Source organism: Poeciliopsis prolifica, unplaced genomic scaffold (assembly GCF_027474105.1).
Source record: "Poeciliopsis prolifica strain line A6 unplaced genomic scaffold, Auburn_PproV2 SCAFFOLD002, whole genome shotgun sequence".
Taxonomy (NCBI): Eukaryota; Metazoa; Chordata; class Actinopteri; order Cyprinodontiformes; family Poeciliidae; genus Poeciliopsis; species Poeciliopsis prolifica.
The window spans coordinates 3804744-3824050 of NW_026562377.1; the positions used below are offsets into that span (position 1 = coordinate 3804744).

Consider the following 19307-nt stretch of genomic DNA (forward strand, 5'->3'; position numbering starts at 1 on the left):
AATTAAGGCTGAATGGGCAACAACATTGACATGAAACAGACAGGAAGAGAGAGCCAACTCGCCAAACTCGTTTGTCGATGCTGAGTTTACACAGAGGGCTTGTTGTTGTGCAGCGATGCAGCCCTTATTATATGTGATGTGTCCTATTTCAAAGTTTGAAACTTACCTCTTGGAGCTATTGTTTCTTTTAATTGCAATTGATCCCTTTGAAAAGTGCTTCAACGTGCATGAAAATATAGAATTTAGTCATTGGAAAATATTTTTTCACCTATCTCGTGTTCTTTTGTATTGCTTCCCTTGTCTCTAAAAGTCCTATTTAATTATCTAATTTTTGTTTCCATTGATCTTTTGCACGTGTTTTCTTGTTTGATAGTTAAGAACGTCCAAGCATTTATAAAATGTGTTTTGCTTATTTTTGCAGCAGATAGGCTTGGGGTGAACTCCACCTAACTCTGGTTTGATCAGTAGGTTTGCAAAATTAATAAAATTTGATGTATCAGTTTGTTTACACCAACTTAATTCTGCACTCACTTAATTTTTACTCTCAAGATGCGAGTGAGATTTAACATAACTTGGGAGCCACCGTCTTGAAACGTTTAGATCTGTCCGTGTTCCAACACACTTCATTCACATGAATGACTAAAATAACCTCTGCAGAAATTAGCCCATAAGATTCAGTTGGAGCAGGGATCCATGTAAAAGTGGCTACAGTGACTTATGCAAGATTTGGTGATTGCTGATCTAAACAAACTTTGTATTATTTTAGCAAAACACTGATCAGTTGGCATCATCTCTATGCTGTTTGTCCTAGATCTCTACTTGTACTATGTACTTTGGTAAACAATAAGCACATAGAGGAAAGTAATGCAATTGTTTTTCATAATGAATAATTTCTTATTTAGGGTCCATTATTTGGCTATGCTTTATTTAATCAGTAGAATACAGGATAATTAGGTCTAATTCATGTCTAGGGACAATAAAAAGAGTCAAAGGGAAGTGCCAAACACTCAACAGGTCAAATTATGAGCTCAACACCCCCCAGAAAAAGCTTGCTTCAAAGAAAGTCGGAGAGCAGGGAATTTCAGTTTGCAGTGTGGATACCAAGGACACCAAAACTTCCTGGATTTCCTGTGGGAACTGTTTTTTTCCTCTTTTCGATTGTGTCCTTATAAAGCTTATAAACCTTTCTGAAATCTTTATATAGGGCGTCATACCATAAATCTGAGTGTAGGGTGATTGTTCAAGCTGTGGTAAAAACAGGAGGAATAGCACGTCATTGGTCGAGGTCCATATAGATATGGAGAAGGGTGTCAAACCCAAAAGTGTTATATTGATTTTTGTCTGCTGCTGTTTATTTTGTTAGAATATATATTTTTTTATATTAAATGTATTTCTGATTATTTTTGTCAGCTCATATTTTTTCAGTTTAAATTAAAATGCCAAGTTTTGTTCATTTTAATGCTCTGGAACCTCTTACTTACTTTTAGTGTAATCTGCATAGTATTTTGTCTCAGCTATGCATTTGTTTTTAATTGCTTGAACTTCTGCGCACATTTTGTACCTGCATTTCATATTTCTTTTTTAATTTGAACCAACTTACAAGAAAAATTCTAAGAATAGGAACAAAAATGTCTGCAGAACGCTGGGATTGTTCCCAGCACTGTGTCTTCATGTCACACTGCCAAAGAAAACCTGTGGAGCTTAACTTTGAGAGCAATGACGTTTATATTTGTGGCATTTCTTCTTGATTTCATGTGAATTAATGTATTTAATATCTGTTATTCGCATGCTGAAGAGGTAGTAACAATGAGAGCGAAGCAAAACAGGCAGGATACCAGACTTTGAGGACTGACTTTGGACACCTTTGCACTGCAACATCACATATTGATTGGTGAACTTTGCAATCAAAGTCAGATGTTGATAGCCCAGAAACTCACTGTTTTATCAATATCCCGAAATTTTTATGGTCTGTGAATGAAAATGAAAAGAAATAACTGTATAGGGTGTATGTATTTCCAGGTTTTGATTGGACCAAAACATCTGAGTATATTAGTGTCGGTTTTGTCCAGTACATCCTGGTAAATGAGATTTTAAATCTCAAAAGACCCATCATAATTCATAAAATACAAATAATACAAACTAAACTGTGGGATCCTGACACAGCCGACATTTACAGACCTCATGATTGATCCAAAATCTGTATGTCAATTTGATTGATGATTAAACAGTCCTGGAATCACTACAAGGGCAACAAAAGGAATTGCTGAATAGCCTTTTCTGCTTGACAACAATGCCCATCAGGGAGAAAGGTCCATCCTTCACAGCCTGGGTGCCTGATTGTACAGATTAAAGGTTTCTCTTTTTCCCTCTTGTGATCTACTTATCTCTGCCCCCAGGCTACTTAGCTGTGCTTCCCCTTCCATCCTCACTGTGCCTCTGGCAATATCCTGATCAGACAAGTTTCTAAATTTTAGTGCTCAAAGAGCAAATATGCATTGTAGTTGTAATTAAAAGTGTAATTAACTAGAGTAAAAGGTTGAATTCTAAATGAGTATTTACATAGTTTACAAAAAAAACAGTCAAGCACAACCTGCCCATTTCAACTTTCAGACATATTCCTTAAAATGCACAAGAAGGCAGAAGCCAATCTCCACATCTGCCCTTTATCCGTCCACCGTAAAGCCGTCCCCTTTCCACCTGGGCACCAGCCTGAACATGGATAGCTTCTGGGACTCACTGACGTACCAAAATGTCAAGCTACTGCAATCATCACAGCATCAATTGTTCCTAGAGCTTCACAATAGAATTTTTCTATACAGTAATTTACTTGAGCTCAAGTTTAGGGTTATTGTGAGCATTTAGATGTCTCTAGCAGATGAACGTGTTCATATAGTAAGTGTAAAATAACTAAAGGAGTCAGATTCTAAAATGCAAGTTGAGAAGTTTGAGTTTTGTATGATGTTTCAGATTTGTGATAGTTTCGTTTTTGGTCAGAATGCTTTTTTTTTTCCTTTTGGATGGAAATACCAAGCTGCTGGTCGATTCCAGACTAAAAATCCCAAATGGATTCTGGATGATTTTGAAATTAGTTATTACCAAAGGGCTCAGAGGACAGGCCGTCAGTACTATAGAGATGTCTTGACATTTTTCCATCCTTTCGTTTTTCTGTCAAATGCTAAATTAAACCGAGACTCAGCCCTTCAGACACCCACATTTTGTGTAGCCTGATTCATTTGTTCAGATGAATCAGTTTCAAAGGTTGTAATGTATATTAAATTCACAGGGGTAAGGAACTACAGCCATCAATGGGCTGCTAAAATTCACAAATACTTGAGACCTCTTCTATACATGCTTAAAACTGTCCATTTTATCAGTTCAAATCACAAAGAAGCAGTTTTGGTCAGAATACTTAAAGTATTACAAATGATAGTAAAATTTGTTTCCAGACAACAATGATAGTAGTTTGCATATTAACATACTCCCAATTGCTAAACAATGGAGCTGTCAGTATCACTGAGCTGGAATCTCAGATTGGGATCAAAAGGAGGCATTGTGATTCCTGATGTTAAATAGTTTCTATTGACCAAGGAACTGTGTCACATTATATCTGAAATTCTTAGGGTTCTATTATCCCTTTCATAAGCAAACTACATTTTCTGTCAACAGCTCTTTTGCTGATCTCATAATCACCCTGGTATTGGAGTAACTCAGTGAGATTTATACTGTGATTTATGTTCCAAAGTGTTGATGGGTGATCCAAACTGACATTAGCTTTGCTGAGATTTTTTTTGTGTGTCTATAGTTTGCCTTTGGGTCAAACACTCCAGTGAGGGTTTTCTGTTTTCTATTTGTCTTTGAGGTCAGTAGTGAGTGGATTGTATTGATTTCACATTCTGGACACAGCCACCCATTGTCATGCGTCCCTGCCCCAAATTCCCTCTAAATGCTATTTTTCCCTCGCTTTCATGTTATTTACAGTTTTAGACACACATAATTTAATAAAATGCAGTTTTGAATACACCTTAGATGTTTTTTGTTTAGGATTTTTTTTTTCTATTTGAGGAATGTAAACCCAGGTATAAACTTTACTATATAAAAAATAACTTTATATTTGTTTTCTCTTGCCTTTTTAGTTTTGTCTCTGAATAGGATTTGTAGTTAATATGAAAGTATGGCAGGTATAACACATTAAGCATGTTGTGTCAAATCTTTAAGTAATTCCTAAATTGAAAAAAAAAGTATGATTTTTTTAACAGGTAGTGTTGTGGCTCAAATTGGGGAAAATAAAATCCACTCTAGATTTTAATGAAACCTGACTTGAGGGCATGCATTATGCTCACTGTTTCTGTTTGATGCCCTCCACCAATGCTGAATACTCAAAACTGCATGATATTTTCCTTTTTAATGTGACACTCATACAAACTAATACACAAAGGTGACGTCTTCCTCATCGTAAAGTCACGTTTAGGATATTTTGCAGCAGGTTACATTCTTCTTTCCACAGCTAACAAAAAAAGAAGGCTGACACTTTCATTTTCAGTCACTGTGGAATCAAATGACTTATACCTCTCCGGAGTATGAAGTTGTTTGGTAAATGACAGTTGTGTATTTTTCAATGTACAGCAGGGAAATGGGTTATAAGAGAAACTTGTCAAAGCTCATTATGAGCCTCGAGAACTTTATATACATTATTAATCAATCTCCCAGTTTTTAAAACACAGATTAACCAGACAATGTAACATGGAGCCAATATTTCCATTAAGTAGTGTTCCAGTATTTATTTTTTTATCCCATTGCAATGCATGTCAACTGTATTAAAATAGTAACTCTATTTAAAATCTCTGTTGTTGAAGGATCTGTGATAGCAGTGACTCCAGAATAACTGAGGCTGAATACTTTAGAGAAAGAATGTCTTGTTGTTTTCCATTAGTTTGGTTTCGGAACGTCAAAGTGAATCTCTACACACAGGCAGTATTCAGTATTGCAGTTTTTTGATGCAACAACCTATCCATATATCATTCTTTTTCTCCACTAACCTTTGAACTGCTCACTCTGCGTTTTCCATCTTTCTTCAAGCATTGGCTTGTCCACGTCCTCAGATTACTTGGTTGGAATTTTCTGTCTATCTTTTTTCCTTCTCCCTTTGTACCTGGCCATGTGTGACCTCTCCACAACAAAGTCTCTATTAAAGACAGAGGAGAGTTGTGTGTGTGTGTGTCTGTGTGCGTGCGTGCACATGTATGCATGTGTGTGAGAGAAAGATACAGACCCCCAAAGCAGAGGAATTTGTATTTCTTCATCTCGTTCCATGGTCCATAACAGTGTTTCCCAACCCTGGTCCTGGAGGCATACTGCTCTGCATGTTTTAGATGCTTCCCTACTTTAAAACGCCTGATTCTGCTTCTAAAGACTGCAGTTCAGAAAAAGCCCGTTAATCAACTATCAACTGAAATCAGGTGTGCTGATGCAGGGAAACGCCTAAAACATCCAACTCGGTGTGCCCTGAGGACCACGGTTAGGAAACACTAATCTGGAAAGATATTTTCTCAGGCTACATCCACACAACAGGTCTTGATACTCAGTTCAAATTTTGATACTCAGATTTTGCTGTTTATGTTGTTTTGCATAGTCTGTAGAAGAGCCACACAGAAGCACAGAAAACAACTTACTCAGCTGTGTGAAACTGGAACTACAAAATGAACAGATGCATCATGGGCAATGTATTGCTAAACGAACGGACAGACTTTTAACATAGTCGTTCATACTACTAATTATGTATGACCTCAATCAGATAGCTGTGTAAATGATTTATGACCCCAAATTTTAATTAAGTTCATTTGGTACTGATTGTGTACCACTGACAATTATATTGATACTAATGTTCTAACAAGGCATCATGAATCTGCATTCTTGTTATTATTATGGTTTTGCTATAAATATATTTTATCTCCTTTAAACATGGACCTGTATGAAGATTTTCACAGTCTAACTGGTTAAATATAATAACAATTTATTGGTAATTTTATTTGATACATATATTGTGACAAAAATGGGAAGCGCCTGCTAAACTAAGTAGCTGTTTTTAAAAGCTTGTTCCTCATGTTATTGTACCATTTTGCTCTTAAAGTACCATAACACTTAACAAGGTGATGTCATCTAATTAGTCAGGATTTCTGACCTTTTAGCTAGCATGCTGCCTGCTGCCTTGAGCTAGTCAACTGTGGTTTTAAAACAATATAATATGGGCAAAAGAACTAATAAGAATAATGGGTGGTTGCTTTTGTGCTCATACTGCAGCGTGACAAATCAATCTTAATCTTAAACTTAATTTGTTTAAGCCAGTAAAGTTGCTGAAAATCCAGCTGTGCTGAAATTTAGTCATTGAGATGTAATTGTTTTGTTTAATATACGATTTAATTTAAACGTCTGATGCATGCTGAGCTTATTTTTATATCAAAATTTTCCTTTTAATCCTGTCTGTTGGAGCTCATGCATGGAAAAGGCTCCAACATCTATTGCTTTGATTTTCATTAAGTAAATAACTTAAAGGGATGTGGACATTGTTGGGGTTTTCTTTTTTTTTAATTGTTGATCTTGAGGGAAAAGACCCCACATCCACACAGCTTCTGTATACTGAGATGATACATGCCTGAACTTTTTCCCTTAGAAATTTACACAGCATGGTTTCTTTGAATTTTGACCCCGATCATCTTGTGAACTTTGCTGGGATCTGTTCTGATTCTTCTTTTAAGGAAGCCATTCATCATTCATGCTGAGATATCCATCAGTCCATTAAAGCTTCAAGGAAAATGTTCAGGCATGAAACACTGTTTGCACATTTTGTTGCGAGAGAAACTGAAAGAGGATGAGTTTTTTTTCTTTCTTTTTTATCTTTTCTTTCAACTGTCAGCCAAAGGTTCCTGAAGCATCTTCAGACTAGAGTGCAGGTTTAGTGTCTCAGCCAAAGCTATGAATCTTTAACGACTGAATGGTTGCTGCATAATATTTCCTCTCCCTGCTCTTGTGTTATCTGTCTAGGTTTTGATTTGCCGTAACTACATGGGAAACATGGACATGAATGAAATTGATCACTTCATGCCCATATTGATGAAAAGGGAGGAAGATGCTGAGATGACACCGCTGGTCAGCCATGGCTCCTCACACTTCCTCTGGATCAAACAAAGCAACCTTTACTGTATCCAATGAGAGTTTATTTCTGTGTGATGTTTTGTATCAAAGGTGTCTTCAATGTGGATGTCTCAATTCACAACTGGGTGTAGTTTCTCATGAAGACTGACAATCCCACCCCAAAGTATCAGCCCCTCCTTGTCAGTCATTTCTATTTATGATGTGGGTAAATTTTATCTTCCCAGAACAGAGCCACAAGAGGCCCTGTGCTCCAGGTTGGTGTAGCCAGCAGCTCCTGAGCTTCTCACTGTCTCACTGCCTTTGCATATCATGAATCAGAGTGAGAAATGTGTGATTTACTGTGCAGAATATCCTCCCCTTTTCTACTGTGAGATTATACAGTCAGTCTTCCTAGAACATTATTAATTCAGCATCATATTGCAGTTGGGAGTAACTGCTATTCCCAATGCATTGAATTACATGCTAGCTGTTCTTCAACCTTGGGTTATGTTCTTAATTGCTTTTGAATGAGATGCATTCTGGTAACTTTATATAATGTTGCATGTGCAATTTTTAACTTCTGTTCTTCTGTAAAGGAAAGTGATAATAATTATGTTGGGTGCAAGTTTTGGATGAAAAGTGTTTTTTCTTAACAGTTTCTTCTAAGTGGTAGCAATGACAAAGAAGAATGCCAACGCTGCTCTGGTGTACTCCTTTCTTTATAGAATAGTTCAGGTGAGTCGTACTTTAGCTCTTTAACTTTCCTTTAACACCAGTGAAGTCCCTTTAGTGCTGCGTCATCTGCCGGGCTGGGGGTGGTCTTTTGAGACTTGGAGGCTCCTCCCCCTTTGGCAGCCAACTCCATATTCTGCCTCCATGTCTGTGCATACATCCCACAATGCATTGTGGATGTATGTTTTGTTTTAAGGTTGTCATATTTGTCTTTACATTTATTATCTCCATCTCCCTTCCCAAAAGTTCTCCCTTTTATTACTCTCTCTCATTATCTTTACCTTTTTATAATTATTGGAGCTTGTTCTTGTAAATTGTGCAATAGGAATAATTTGCTACCCTGTTGTAGGGAAAATCTGCTCCTACACAACATGACAACCTGACACACCATGTTTTTTTTTTTTATCTGAGCTGAAATTCCAACTCGTTTTTCTTCTTGCAGGTATTTAAGGAGTATTTTAAAGAGCTGGAGGAGGAAAGTATTCGTGACAACTTTGTGACAGTATACGAACTGATGGATGAAGTGATGGACTTTGGATTCCCCCAGACAACTGAGAGCAAGATCCTACAAGAGTAAGAAAAGTGATGCACAATCTGTGACTCCACTTGGAATAACCTGTTCCTTTTAACCGAGGTGACATTTTAAATGTGATGACAGGCCAAACAGCTTTGGATTGTGTTTGGAGTGATTCTAAGCCTTTCACCGATGGGCTTCCCCACAAAATCAGTCCACTGGGCTTCCGCTGACGCCTTCAGTCGTCAACCTTTGAGATCACTAACTTGGCATCACATTTACTGAGCATAAAGCAGATGTCAAAAAGTCACTATGATTAATTATTTTCACCTTTAATATAACAGATCCTCTCTGCAATTCAACTGAAAACAAAACAGATGTTATTTTTAGACCTGCTGTCAGTTATTCAATTTAACTGTAGTACTTTCCTAGCAGTTGCTTATTCTTTAGCATAAGCCAAAATTGCAGGGAGCAAAGGCTGATTTATTTTTTATTGTTTTTACCCAAACCTAGATGGCTAATAGAAAACAGCAAATAAAGAGGGATATAGATTTCTTAGCTTCTAAGTCAGCAAAAAAGATCTCATCAGGACAAAGTTTAGAAAATGCAAGGCAGTGTCCACAACTATATTTGACAAAAATGAAATCAGTGACTTCACCTAAATTTTGTGAACAACAACCTTAGAGATTTATCTAAGTCTTTAGAGAAAAAATGTGAACAGCTATCATCCAGATTAGTGCTTTTTTTTTTTTTAAATAACAGATTAGCCTCCAGACCTGGCTCATTATGATTTTTCATCTTTTTTCTTGATTTTTGCTTTTTCTTGATACATAAATTGTATGTGCCATGTAAAGTGGAACAACTTTGAAATGATTTATTACAATTGCATTTTTACACAATCACAGTGATATGTATACTTTTTAAAGATTTGCAGCTTCTAGAGATTCACAACTTAACTGTTCAGTGATCACAAGTTTCCTTTTTTAAACTGATTGGCATGTGAATTGTGATTACCTTTGTTGGGTTGCACTTTGGGGTTCTGCTGAGGTTGAACCTCTAATGCTTTTGCTGCCGCTTTGACATTTTTTCAAAATTAATTGGCTCTTCTTTCTCCCAGTTTAAGTTGGCATTCAAAGTGGTTTGGTGATTAAAATTGTCTTAACCAATATGTTTTTTTTGTGGAAATTGGAGTGGTTTTGTAGTTTGGTGTCAAAATAATTTTGTGTTGAAATTATTGTGGTGTTTCAGTTTTGCATAAGATAACTCCCCAATACATTCTGGAACCAAATTTTCAGACTAACCCAACAGCCATTCACAGCAGGAAACAAAAGGGAAGAATAACATAACTACCAGTCTTTATAACAAGGATTTGACAATTATATCTAACAAATGTTTTCATGGAAATGATTTGATTTAATTTAAACATGGGGCTCATAATTGAATAAGGTTAGTTTTTTTAAGCCTGCAAAAGCAGTAACTGCAGCAGTTTGTTCAAATTTCCGATCCAATTACACATGTTCAAGTGACACTTGTATTTTCCATCAGGGATAAAGAGATTTTGAGATAACTACTTTGCGGTATAATGTCAGGAAGCAGCAGAGAGGGAATTAGTGTACCTAATGAGTGGACTTTGAGAGCCATTGGCCTAAACTGTAGTCATAATAACAAGCAGAACTTAACGAGTGAGGAAGGTGAGAAGCGCTTACACTTTTTTCCTGTGCTTTTGGTTTTAGGAAGGGTTGCTTTGTTTTTGTCTACTTCCTTCTCAAAAAGGCATTTCTCTCCAGAATAAGACCCAACTTATGTTCTGAAACATGCAGCAACGCTCTGACATTGCCTCAGTTTGCACATTATCCTCTCTGATTTTTATGAAAGAGTACAATTGTATAACTTAGCTGCTTATGTGTAACTAGTTTAGCATGTAGCTTGATGTTAAGCCTCTTGTGTACTGTGTGTGTGTTGACTGAATGATACTGATAATCACTCGTCTCCAATTGGCACTTACACACAATGGCACCGTCAGCTGAACACACTTAAGACTCTCAGACAGAAAAGCTCATCTCCCCTACCCTCCATTGAGACAAACACGCTCTCATCCCTGCAGACATTAGACACACACACTCTGATTGTGTCTGTCTCTGGGAGTTACTTCAGTTCTTTAACCTTTTAATGACCCAGCAGCAATAAGAGCGCTTACAATATTACACTGCACACTTGGCAAAAGTTGTGCGGGTGGGGAAAAAAAGAATAAGTTGCTCATTCCATAAAAATATACCCATGAATCTAGAGTAGTCATACTGAAATTATTTTCACATTTTTTTGTTAGTAAAAGATTCAATTTATTTAACTAGACTTCTTTTTCTGGAATTAGTTCTGCAGTGAGTTTTAAGAGAAATGTCTCAACTTTGTCCAGTCTCCTTTTCAAAAAAGCTTAAACTCAATCGGATCGGACAAGTAGCATTTTAACACCCCCCTCTCCTCAAGTCTTGCCTCATATTCCGCTTCACTACTGGAAGGTGAACCTTTGGCCCAATAGCAAGGTTTTTTTTTTTTTTTTTTGCGTCCTTTAAGATGTTTCTTTTTTGGACTGGCTTGTATTTAGTTCAGTCCATTATCCCATCAACTCTGATCAGCTTTCTGATGCCATCACCATATTTCACAGTGAAGTTGTCATGTTCAGGTTGATGTGCATTAGTTTTGCTACCTCACACTACAGGCCAAAATGTTCAGTTTTAGTCTCATCGCCATCTTCCTTCACGCTTGCTGTGTCTCCTGCAGGGCTTGTGACAAAATAGAAACAGAACATCTTAAAACTTTCTTTAAATGAATGTTATTGTGATTCTTGCATAAAGGACATCTTAAAAGATGGTGAAACTTATATTTGCAAAACTTATACCTGCAAACGTAGCAGATTTGCCAGATCTTGTCTTGTTAGTAAACGTGCTGGCCAATCAGTTTAAGTGGCCATGTTGTGGAAGGTGGGCATTTGTGCTGATTTTTTTTTTCTGGCAAAACTTAGGTTATTTCAAAACATCTGCTTTAAGCTTCTCCTTAAAGCGGAACACAGACAGACCCGAACATGTCTGCTTTGCTTGCTGGTCTTAATGATACTGTTTGTTCTCTAAGTCAAGGGGTATTGATGCTTTTATGAGACACTGCGTGTAAGAAATTTTGTTTAATTTCTGTATTTTATGCTTATTTAACCTTGAAAGGTGAAATATCTGCACTAATATAGTAAAACCTTGGCATTGTTTGCATGTTTGTCCTATTGTTATGCTAATCTGTCAGCTTAGTGCCGGATGCTCTTCAAGATCCCTTCATTAGCATTTCCGAGGAGAATCTGGGCAAAACAGAAAAACATCAAAACAATTCAACATCGACCCAAACTCTCATATGTCAAAGTCTTTCATCTCTATCAGACTTTCTTGCATATCATCAGACATTTCAAGACCCTGAAATCTGAGGAATTGGGACAGAAAACAAGGGAAAATCTGCTGCCTTAATCTGTCAGTCAATCCTAAACTTTGTAGTTTTTTTTTTGTTGTCATTTTTACTGTTGGCATTTAAACAGAACTGCACATTTGAACTGAAAACAAGGCGTTTCACTTACCATTTGTATTTCCTCCTTAATCAACAGAATTTGTCTTCATAGTTCATGACACTGGTAGCATGCTACAAAGGTTTGTCAATTTAGAGCAGCTGCATCTGATAATTTTATTATATCTGCAGTTTAAAAGACGGCAAAGAACAATCATGAAAACTTGCTTTTGAATTTGGCTCCCCATGCCTCTTCAACTGGCTGCTGCTCATTGTTTAGCCTGTCCGGCTGCAGCTTTATTGTTTTGTTATTCTCTCACTGTTCTGAGCAGTATTGTGTAGACGAAAGGCACAGCCAAACAGATGTTTCCTTCAGACCTTAGTGGAAATCAAAACAGAGCTATAAACAGTCCTGAAACTACATAAATGAAACTCATAAAGAGCTTTTCTTCAGCACTGCACCCGTACTTACTCTAAGTACATTCATATAAAATTTTTTTTAATGTTGATCAATTCATAATGAAAGTAGATGAGTGCTTCCTTTAAGACTTAAAATCAGCTAAAAGGAATAAAGGTTGTGAAGGGATAAACACCAGTAAAGCTCTATTGAATTTAAACATTTAGAAGTAATCAAGAACAAGTTTGTTCCCTATTTAATTTGCTTTAACACCTTATTTAGATGTTAACTGGTAAATATGAAGAAAAAAATGATAATCTGATTCTCAAGAGAAGTCATCAGAAAAACATTTCAGTCAACAAAGGAAAGGTGAAAAAAAAATAAAACTTTGGAAATTATATCTACTATGCCCAAATGTAATTGTTTCTTAATATGGAATCTCCAACTGATCACTTTACATGTGTAGATAATATACACATAAAAATCTGCTCCTGAAGCAGATTCAGTATCCAGCAAAAGTTACCATGGTGATTCATCTCAGAAATAAGTGAAGTTTTGTGACACTAAAAACCCAGAGTTGAACTTGGAGATACCTCTCTAAGCTACTAATCTCACTTTGTAGTGCGTGCCTTATGGCTTATCACAGAGAGAGGAGAGGATAGAAGACTGCTGCTGCAGCTGCCATTTTGGATCACTTTCTGTCTTGGTGTTTAAAATTAATGGAGTTTATTTGAAGGAGATCAAAGCGTGAGGCTGCACAACATCTGAATCAAATCAAATCCTTTAGTGAATATTAGCCAAGTACTCTATGTAAGTTCAAGTGCAGGTCAGCAGCACCAGTTCAGAATGGTTCTAATGAGCAACTGAAGTACCGTTTGTTTTATAGAACGGTCTCTCATGCTTCAGTAAAGACATGCTGTTTGTATAAAGTGCCAGTAAGTGTAAATGCGACAATATATTACTCAGGCCCTTCTTTTAAGTATCTAATTTCTTCTATGTTTGCTTTTTCTTACACTTAAATATTATTATTAATGTATTTTTGCAAAGAATTTCAATTAAAATACAGCAGTGGAAACAGCATCAGCTTTATTGGCCAGGATTTTGTGCACAACCAAGTAAAGTAACTTCTGTTTCCAGGCGCCTATCTACTCTCTACAGAAATGATATACATATATTAAAGGGGAAATGAAAGAAGCATAAAAGAATGGCATGTAGAAGTCTTTGCAGTCATTTCTATATGAAGAAAAAAATACCATGACTGGTGTAACATTGTGCAAATGTGTGTTTTTTTTTGTGTTTTTTTTTTTTGTTTCAAAGTACAGCTCAAAAGTAACAGCTTAAACAGTTTGTAATCAGGAAGTGTGGGGTTTGCAGAGATACTAACAGGTGATACTTTCATTTGTGCAGGCCTTGTGTCAAATTTTGATTGATTTATCTGAGACCAGACAACACCATTAATAACAGACAAAACTGAACAAGTGTTTCTTATGGGACTGGTTATTTTACAGACACAACACTTATGTGAAGAAATAAAAAAGGGGCACTAGACAATATAGTGTTGGATTTTAAAACAATGTTCACATCAATTATTGCACAAATGCCCATGTGGTGCATTTATACCCTTTTTTCTTCCGGCGTTTACTCTTTCTTGCTCATTTCCTTTTGAGTTGCATGCTGCCACGGTGTGTTTGATTTGATATAATTACAGCATTGAAATTGCATCAGAAGTCAAATTGAGTCCTTAATGTTCTGGTAGTAATGCTTTGGGACTTCAGCCATAATCCACAAGTGGAGAAAACATGCAGCAGTGGCGTACCTCCCCAGGAACTGCCTGCCGAGCATAATTACTGAAATTGCTAATTTTTGAGGTTGAAAGAAGCCAGAACATCTTAAGCATCGCATGCCTCGCTTGTCATGGTTAAATGTAGTGCTTAGGTTCAACAGTGAAGAAAGAGACTGGACAACAATAGCATCTATAGGAGACTTGGAAACCAACAACTGCTGCTAGCAATAACAATCATGAAGGCCTGTCGGATAATTGCCAAAAGCCTTTTGACAAAAAGGAAAATATTCTGTTGACCAAATAGTGGGTCACGCTTTTTGGGAATTTGGCATCCCATTGCACCTGCCATAAAACAAACCCTTCAGAAAAGAATATCATACCCACAGCCATAATGGTGTTTGTATGATGGTCTGGGATTGCTTTACTGCTTTAAGACCTTGGCAACTTGTTGTAATTGATGGAACGATTGACTTTGTTCTCAAACCAGAAAATGAAGAAGGGGAATGCTTTTGCATTAGTTCCTGTCCGTAAGCTTATGCAGACTTGGTGAAGCACACCTTTAAGTCCATTTCTGAGTAACTCAAAAAAACAAAAAGGGGGGATTGAATGAGTTGACCAGTTAACTGTATTTTTCACATAGGATCAGATTGGTTTGTATATGTAGGTCCCCCCCCCCTTATGCCACACCTGCTTGATCTGCATTTACACAATTTATCTTTGTCTGATATTTCTATGTGAAACATTTTGTGTGGAAAACTTTCGGACATTTCTCACTGCACTCTGTGGGATAATCATAAGTTTCACAGGCTTATAAATATATTTCACAGTTTAAAACTAACATTTTAATGTGTTTGACCCTCACCTAGCAGTGCATCATATTCCAGAAATAGAAAATGACAAACTCTGCTCTGCAGAGGAAATGAGGCCAGTAAGAAGTACACTGTGGTGCGCAGGTGTTACTGTTACAACAGGTCTGGTCACATGTTGTTTATCTAACTGCAGCTGTTTTTTTTATTTATTCTCATGACATGTCATTATTTGTCTCTGGAGTAAAAGAAGACCTCTAAAACAAATTAGCTCGCTTAGGGATGACGTAATTCCTTGTGCTGTTGTTTTGCATATAGATTATTGGATCCTTCTTAAAGAAGTATTGTTTCTAATTAATATTTTTTTTACCTTTTGTTGCAGTTAAAGAATTTGAACGGAACATCCTGCACTTCCACTTGATACTAAACTTTATGAAGACTTTAAAAATTCTAAATCATTATTGAGAGTACTTCAGTATTTAAAACTATGTGGAAGATCTGTTGATGGCATACAATAAAGAAGTATTTTGTCCTGGAGTTAAAACAGAAATATTCTGTGATTTCTTTCTGATTAAACATGTCTCTATACCTGTTCAACTCGGCCCTTATGATGGTGTCTTTTCATGGTGAATGTAGAACAGAGAACAACTGGGGCTTTGAGGAACTTCCTCGTCTGTGCTTTTGAAACCGAAACAGGAGTAAAGTAAAATACAATACAACAATTAGCCTACTGCTTAAAAGAAAACTGCAGGTTAGAATATTTCAGGAACTCAAAGGTTCAACCAATGAGTTAGAAGCAAAACAAAATGGGGAACTAAAGGCCAAGGGTGGTGGTTAAACATTTACCTCTGAAGTTGCAATATGGATCTGGTAATAACATGAAACCCAGTTTAACTGTGTTTTTAGTTTCACATCAGAAACTCAGATATGCTGATAGTGGTGCTAATAAAACTGACAGCTAGCGTGGGTGAAAATTTGAACACGACCTTCTGGTGACGCAAGCAGCAACAGATCGAGTTGTATCAATCCCCTGATCATTTGACACCAGTCTGAGTTATAGCTAATTCACTTACCTTTAAAAATGTGAGGTTTTCTTTTTGTTTGTCATATTTGAGGATTTAATTTGTACATGTCTTCATGTACAAGGTGTTCAAGCATATCTTTATGCCTTAGTACTCTTGACACATCTTTAGTTCAGCTTGTTTACTTTGGCAATAGTTTATAGTCAAACAAACACATGTGTACCATTAAAATGGATTTATGTAAATCTCTCTTTTCCAATTAAATTAAATCTTTCCTACTAAATAAACACAAATCTCCTTTAATTTGTTTGCTTCACAGTAGCTCATTTATTATCACCTAGAAAACATTTCTTACGAGACAAAGCGCTTACCATTTAAGCTTAGCATTTTGTTAATTTAGTTTTCCTGCAGATTGAAGTCTATAACAATAATTCATGACTGAATCATTTGTCTTTGTTCTCAAAAGATAGACTATCCTAATCCCCCTTAATGAGGACTTCCAGCATTATTTTTTGCTGTGATAAATTTTCTTTCACAGCTTTTCAAGTGTCAGGCTCTGTAGGATCACTGAGTGACATTGGCCACAGCAGGTGCTCTTTTAATATCTTTTCTCTGTTTTTTGTCTCTGTCAGGTACATTACCCAGCAGGGGCATAAGCTGGAGGTTGGGGCACCTCGACCACCTGCCACTGTCACCAATGCTGTGTCATGGCGGTCAGAGGGCATCAAGTACAGGAAGAATGAAGTCTTCATGGATGTTATAGAGTCTGTGAATCTTCTGGTGAGACCATTTCTTACTTTGATAGGAATCCTTAATGCAAAAAAGTCTCTACTTTTACACTAATATTTATTTACATATTTTATGCTTCCAAACAATGTAAAAATAAGCTATTTGTTAGAATTTTATGTTATTTTTATGCATTTCCTGAACACTTTTATTAAAATAAAAAAGGATAAGAGCGCATTAAAGTTGAAATCTGTCAACTCTGGCTTGTTAGTTCTTCTGTTTTTCAAATATTCACCCATTTATTCACCATTTTTGATTGAAATGTTGTCTTTATTATTGTTCTGAGTGTATTTGAAGGGTGAAAAGGACCCTTGAAATACAAAAAACATGTTGAATTTTTCTGAATCTGTTTAACTTCAGACTCAGAAAAATGTTTTAAAATTACAAGCCTTTCATAATAGACAATAGTCGTAGGTCTAAAAACTAAAGCTTAACAGTAAATGTAATAATATAAAACCAGGTTTTGAATTACGTATTTCCGATTTTTCCTGCAGTTTTTTTCTGCTGCCTTTAAAAATCTGGTGTCGGGCTATTTTGTTTACTTCTGACATTCAGCATCCACCAAAGAAATGGATCAGATGTACATACATACACATGTTGTCTTTCCAAAACTTGAATAAACTCAACTGCAGTGAAATGCCGCATTTTGTGTATTGCAGAAACAATGGCAGTTTTGTACTAGTTGGGATGAAACTAATCAGGAAGTGTCTGATACTGCCTCCTGTATGAACAGGAACTACATGCAACATAAAAATAGATTATCATGATCTTACAACTAATTGTATTTCCTTCTTAATTCTTCTCGACAAAATGTTTAATTTTGCACACCATTTATGTTCTCCGTAAATAAATAAAATGTGCATACTGTGGGGATAAAAGTAACATTTATTGATGTAAAATGATTTATTTGTGCTGTTTGTAGGTGAGCGCCAATGGCAGCGTCCTGCGCAGTGAAATAGTGGGCAGCATCAAGCTAAAAGTCGTCCTTTCCGGAATGCCTGAACTGAGACTGGGACTCAATGACAAAGTGTTGTTTGAGCTCACCGGCAGTAAGTACCATTAAGGTTAAGTGCTCAGAGGCCTTTGTGTCTCTGAAAACATTTATAACAGTAGTGGCCTAAAACAAAATGGCCCATCATTTTAATATTCAGTCAAAATGAAAGTAGGAACTTCATGTGCTTTGACAGTTGAAGTAGTTTTGTACTTTGTAATAGTTTTGTAGTGATGGATTGTGTGATTTTTTTGTAAAGTGAGCAACACTTCTGGATGCTAGCCAGGTGTCAAACAGTAGCAAGAAAACCATTTCTCTCCAAGAAAATCACTCAGAATAGACATGAAGAACAAATTACTGAAAACACACATGAGCAATAATGGGATCAAAATATTTCTCAAAAGCCATTTCTCGAATGATCCACAGACACTTTGATGATGAACATTTTATTTATTTGTATTATATTTTTCACATTGACAGGATGGTGAGGAAGCTCCTTTGTTTCTAATCCCATTAAGAATATATTTTCAATCTTCATTCAGGAGTCAGTCAGAATTTGGCCCAGAAGATCATATTCAGTTTGGAAAACTTTAAAACAAACCAAAAAGAAAACTTCTGCATGTCATTGAAACAAGCTGATCTGTTAGGCTTAAACTTTTTAACCACACTCGATTCTTACATCATCATAGCATTTTGAGCTTTATTTACATGACCAGTTGTAGCTCTTTTCTTTAATCAAATATTAAGGCTGAACGTAACATATAGAATGTAGTATATTTTTCAGCTTTTACTAAAACAAATATATCCCGTTTAACTATTTTTTAAAATTTTTTTCATAATTTGGTTACAAAAGATTTATATGGAGTACTAAGCAAGAATTGTAAAGTTACACATAATTTTTAATATTGTTTCTTGACATTTAAAAATTCATAAGATGTTTGACACTGAATAAACACCATAAGGTTGTGTTAGTGACAGGAAAATATGTAATTGCTTACATAATTGCTTTGTGGGTGTACTTTGGAATACAAAATATATGCAAGTTAATAATGACAGAAACCAACTCGCACTCACCTTGAACCCACCTTCACTCCCAGCCTCCTTTTTCTGTGGTACTCCCATGCGTTGCTTTTCTTTCTCATCTACCCCCTTCGTCTCTGCCAAGAAATTTCTACCTTCATTGTTTCCCACAGCTACATCTTTCCTTCCCAATTCCCTGAACATCCTCCTCTTCCTCCCCTCTGTATCCTACATTTCTTCAGCACGCCCTTCTGCTTCTCACCAAGGAGGGCAGGCTCCATCTCTGTCTAGCCTCTTTGCTGCAGAGTTAATCCTCACCTCGGGCGGCAGCCCTGCAGATGAAAGGTGAGGGTTTGTGGCTATCTGACGTCTCTGAGGAATGTTTGCAGTCCATAACACCCACCTCTCCCTCCACCCCCCACTGCGTGTTGCAATGTAGCAAATACATATCGGCTTAGAAATGCTGATCAGGAATAATGATCAAACACTCTGGGAGATATCCATGCAGACTCTCCATGAATATTAATAGAAACATCAGTCTCACTTATCGTTTGCACTCAGATGTGTTTTTGTTTTTTATATATGTATATA

The 19307-nt window shown here is 36.5% G+C and overlaps 1 protein-coding gene across 1 annotated transcript in view; it reads left to right on the forward strand.

The window, feature by feature from the left end:
• ap1m3 (adaptor related protein complex 1 subunit mu 3) overlaps positions 1-19307 on the forward strand; it is a 31607-nt gene that overhangs the window by 362 nt on the left and 11938 nt on the right. Inside the window, exons 2-6 of the mRNA XM_055058974.1 lie at positions 7039-7195; positions 7796-7863; positions 8303-8433; positions 16552-16699; positions 17628-17754. Coding sequence (XP_054914949.1) covers positions 7039-7195; positions 7796-7863; positions 8303-8433; positions 16552-16699; positions 17628-17754 — 631 coding nt within the window. The remainder of the gene's footprint in view (positions 1-7038; positions 7196-7795; positions 7864-8302; positions 8434-16551; positions 16700-17627; positions 17755-19307) is intronic.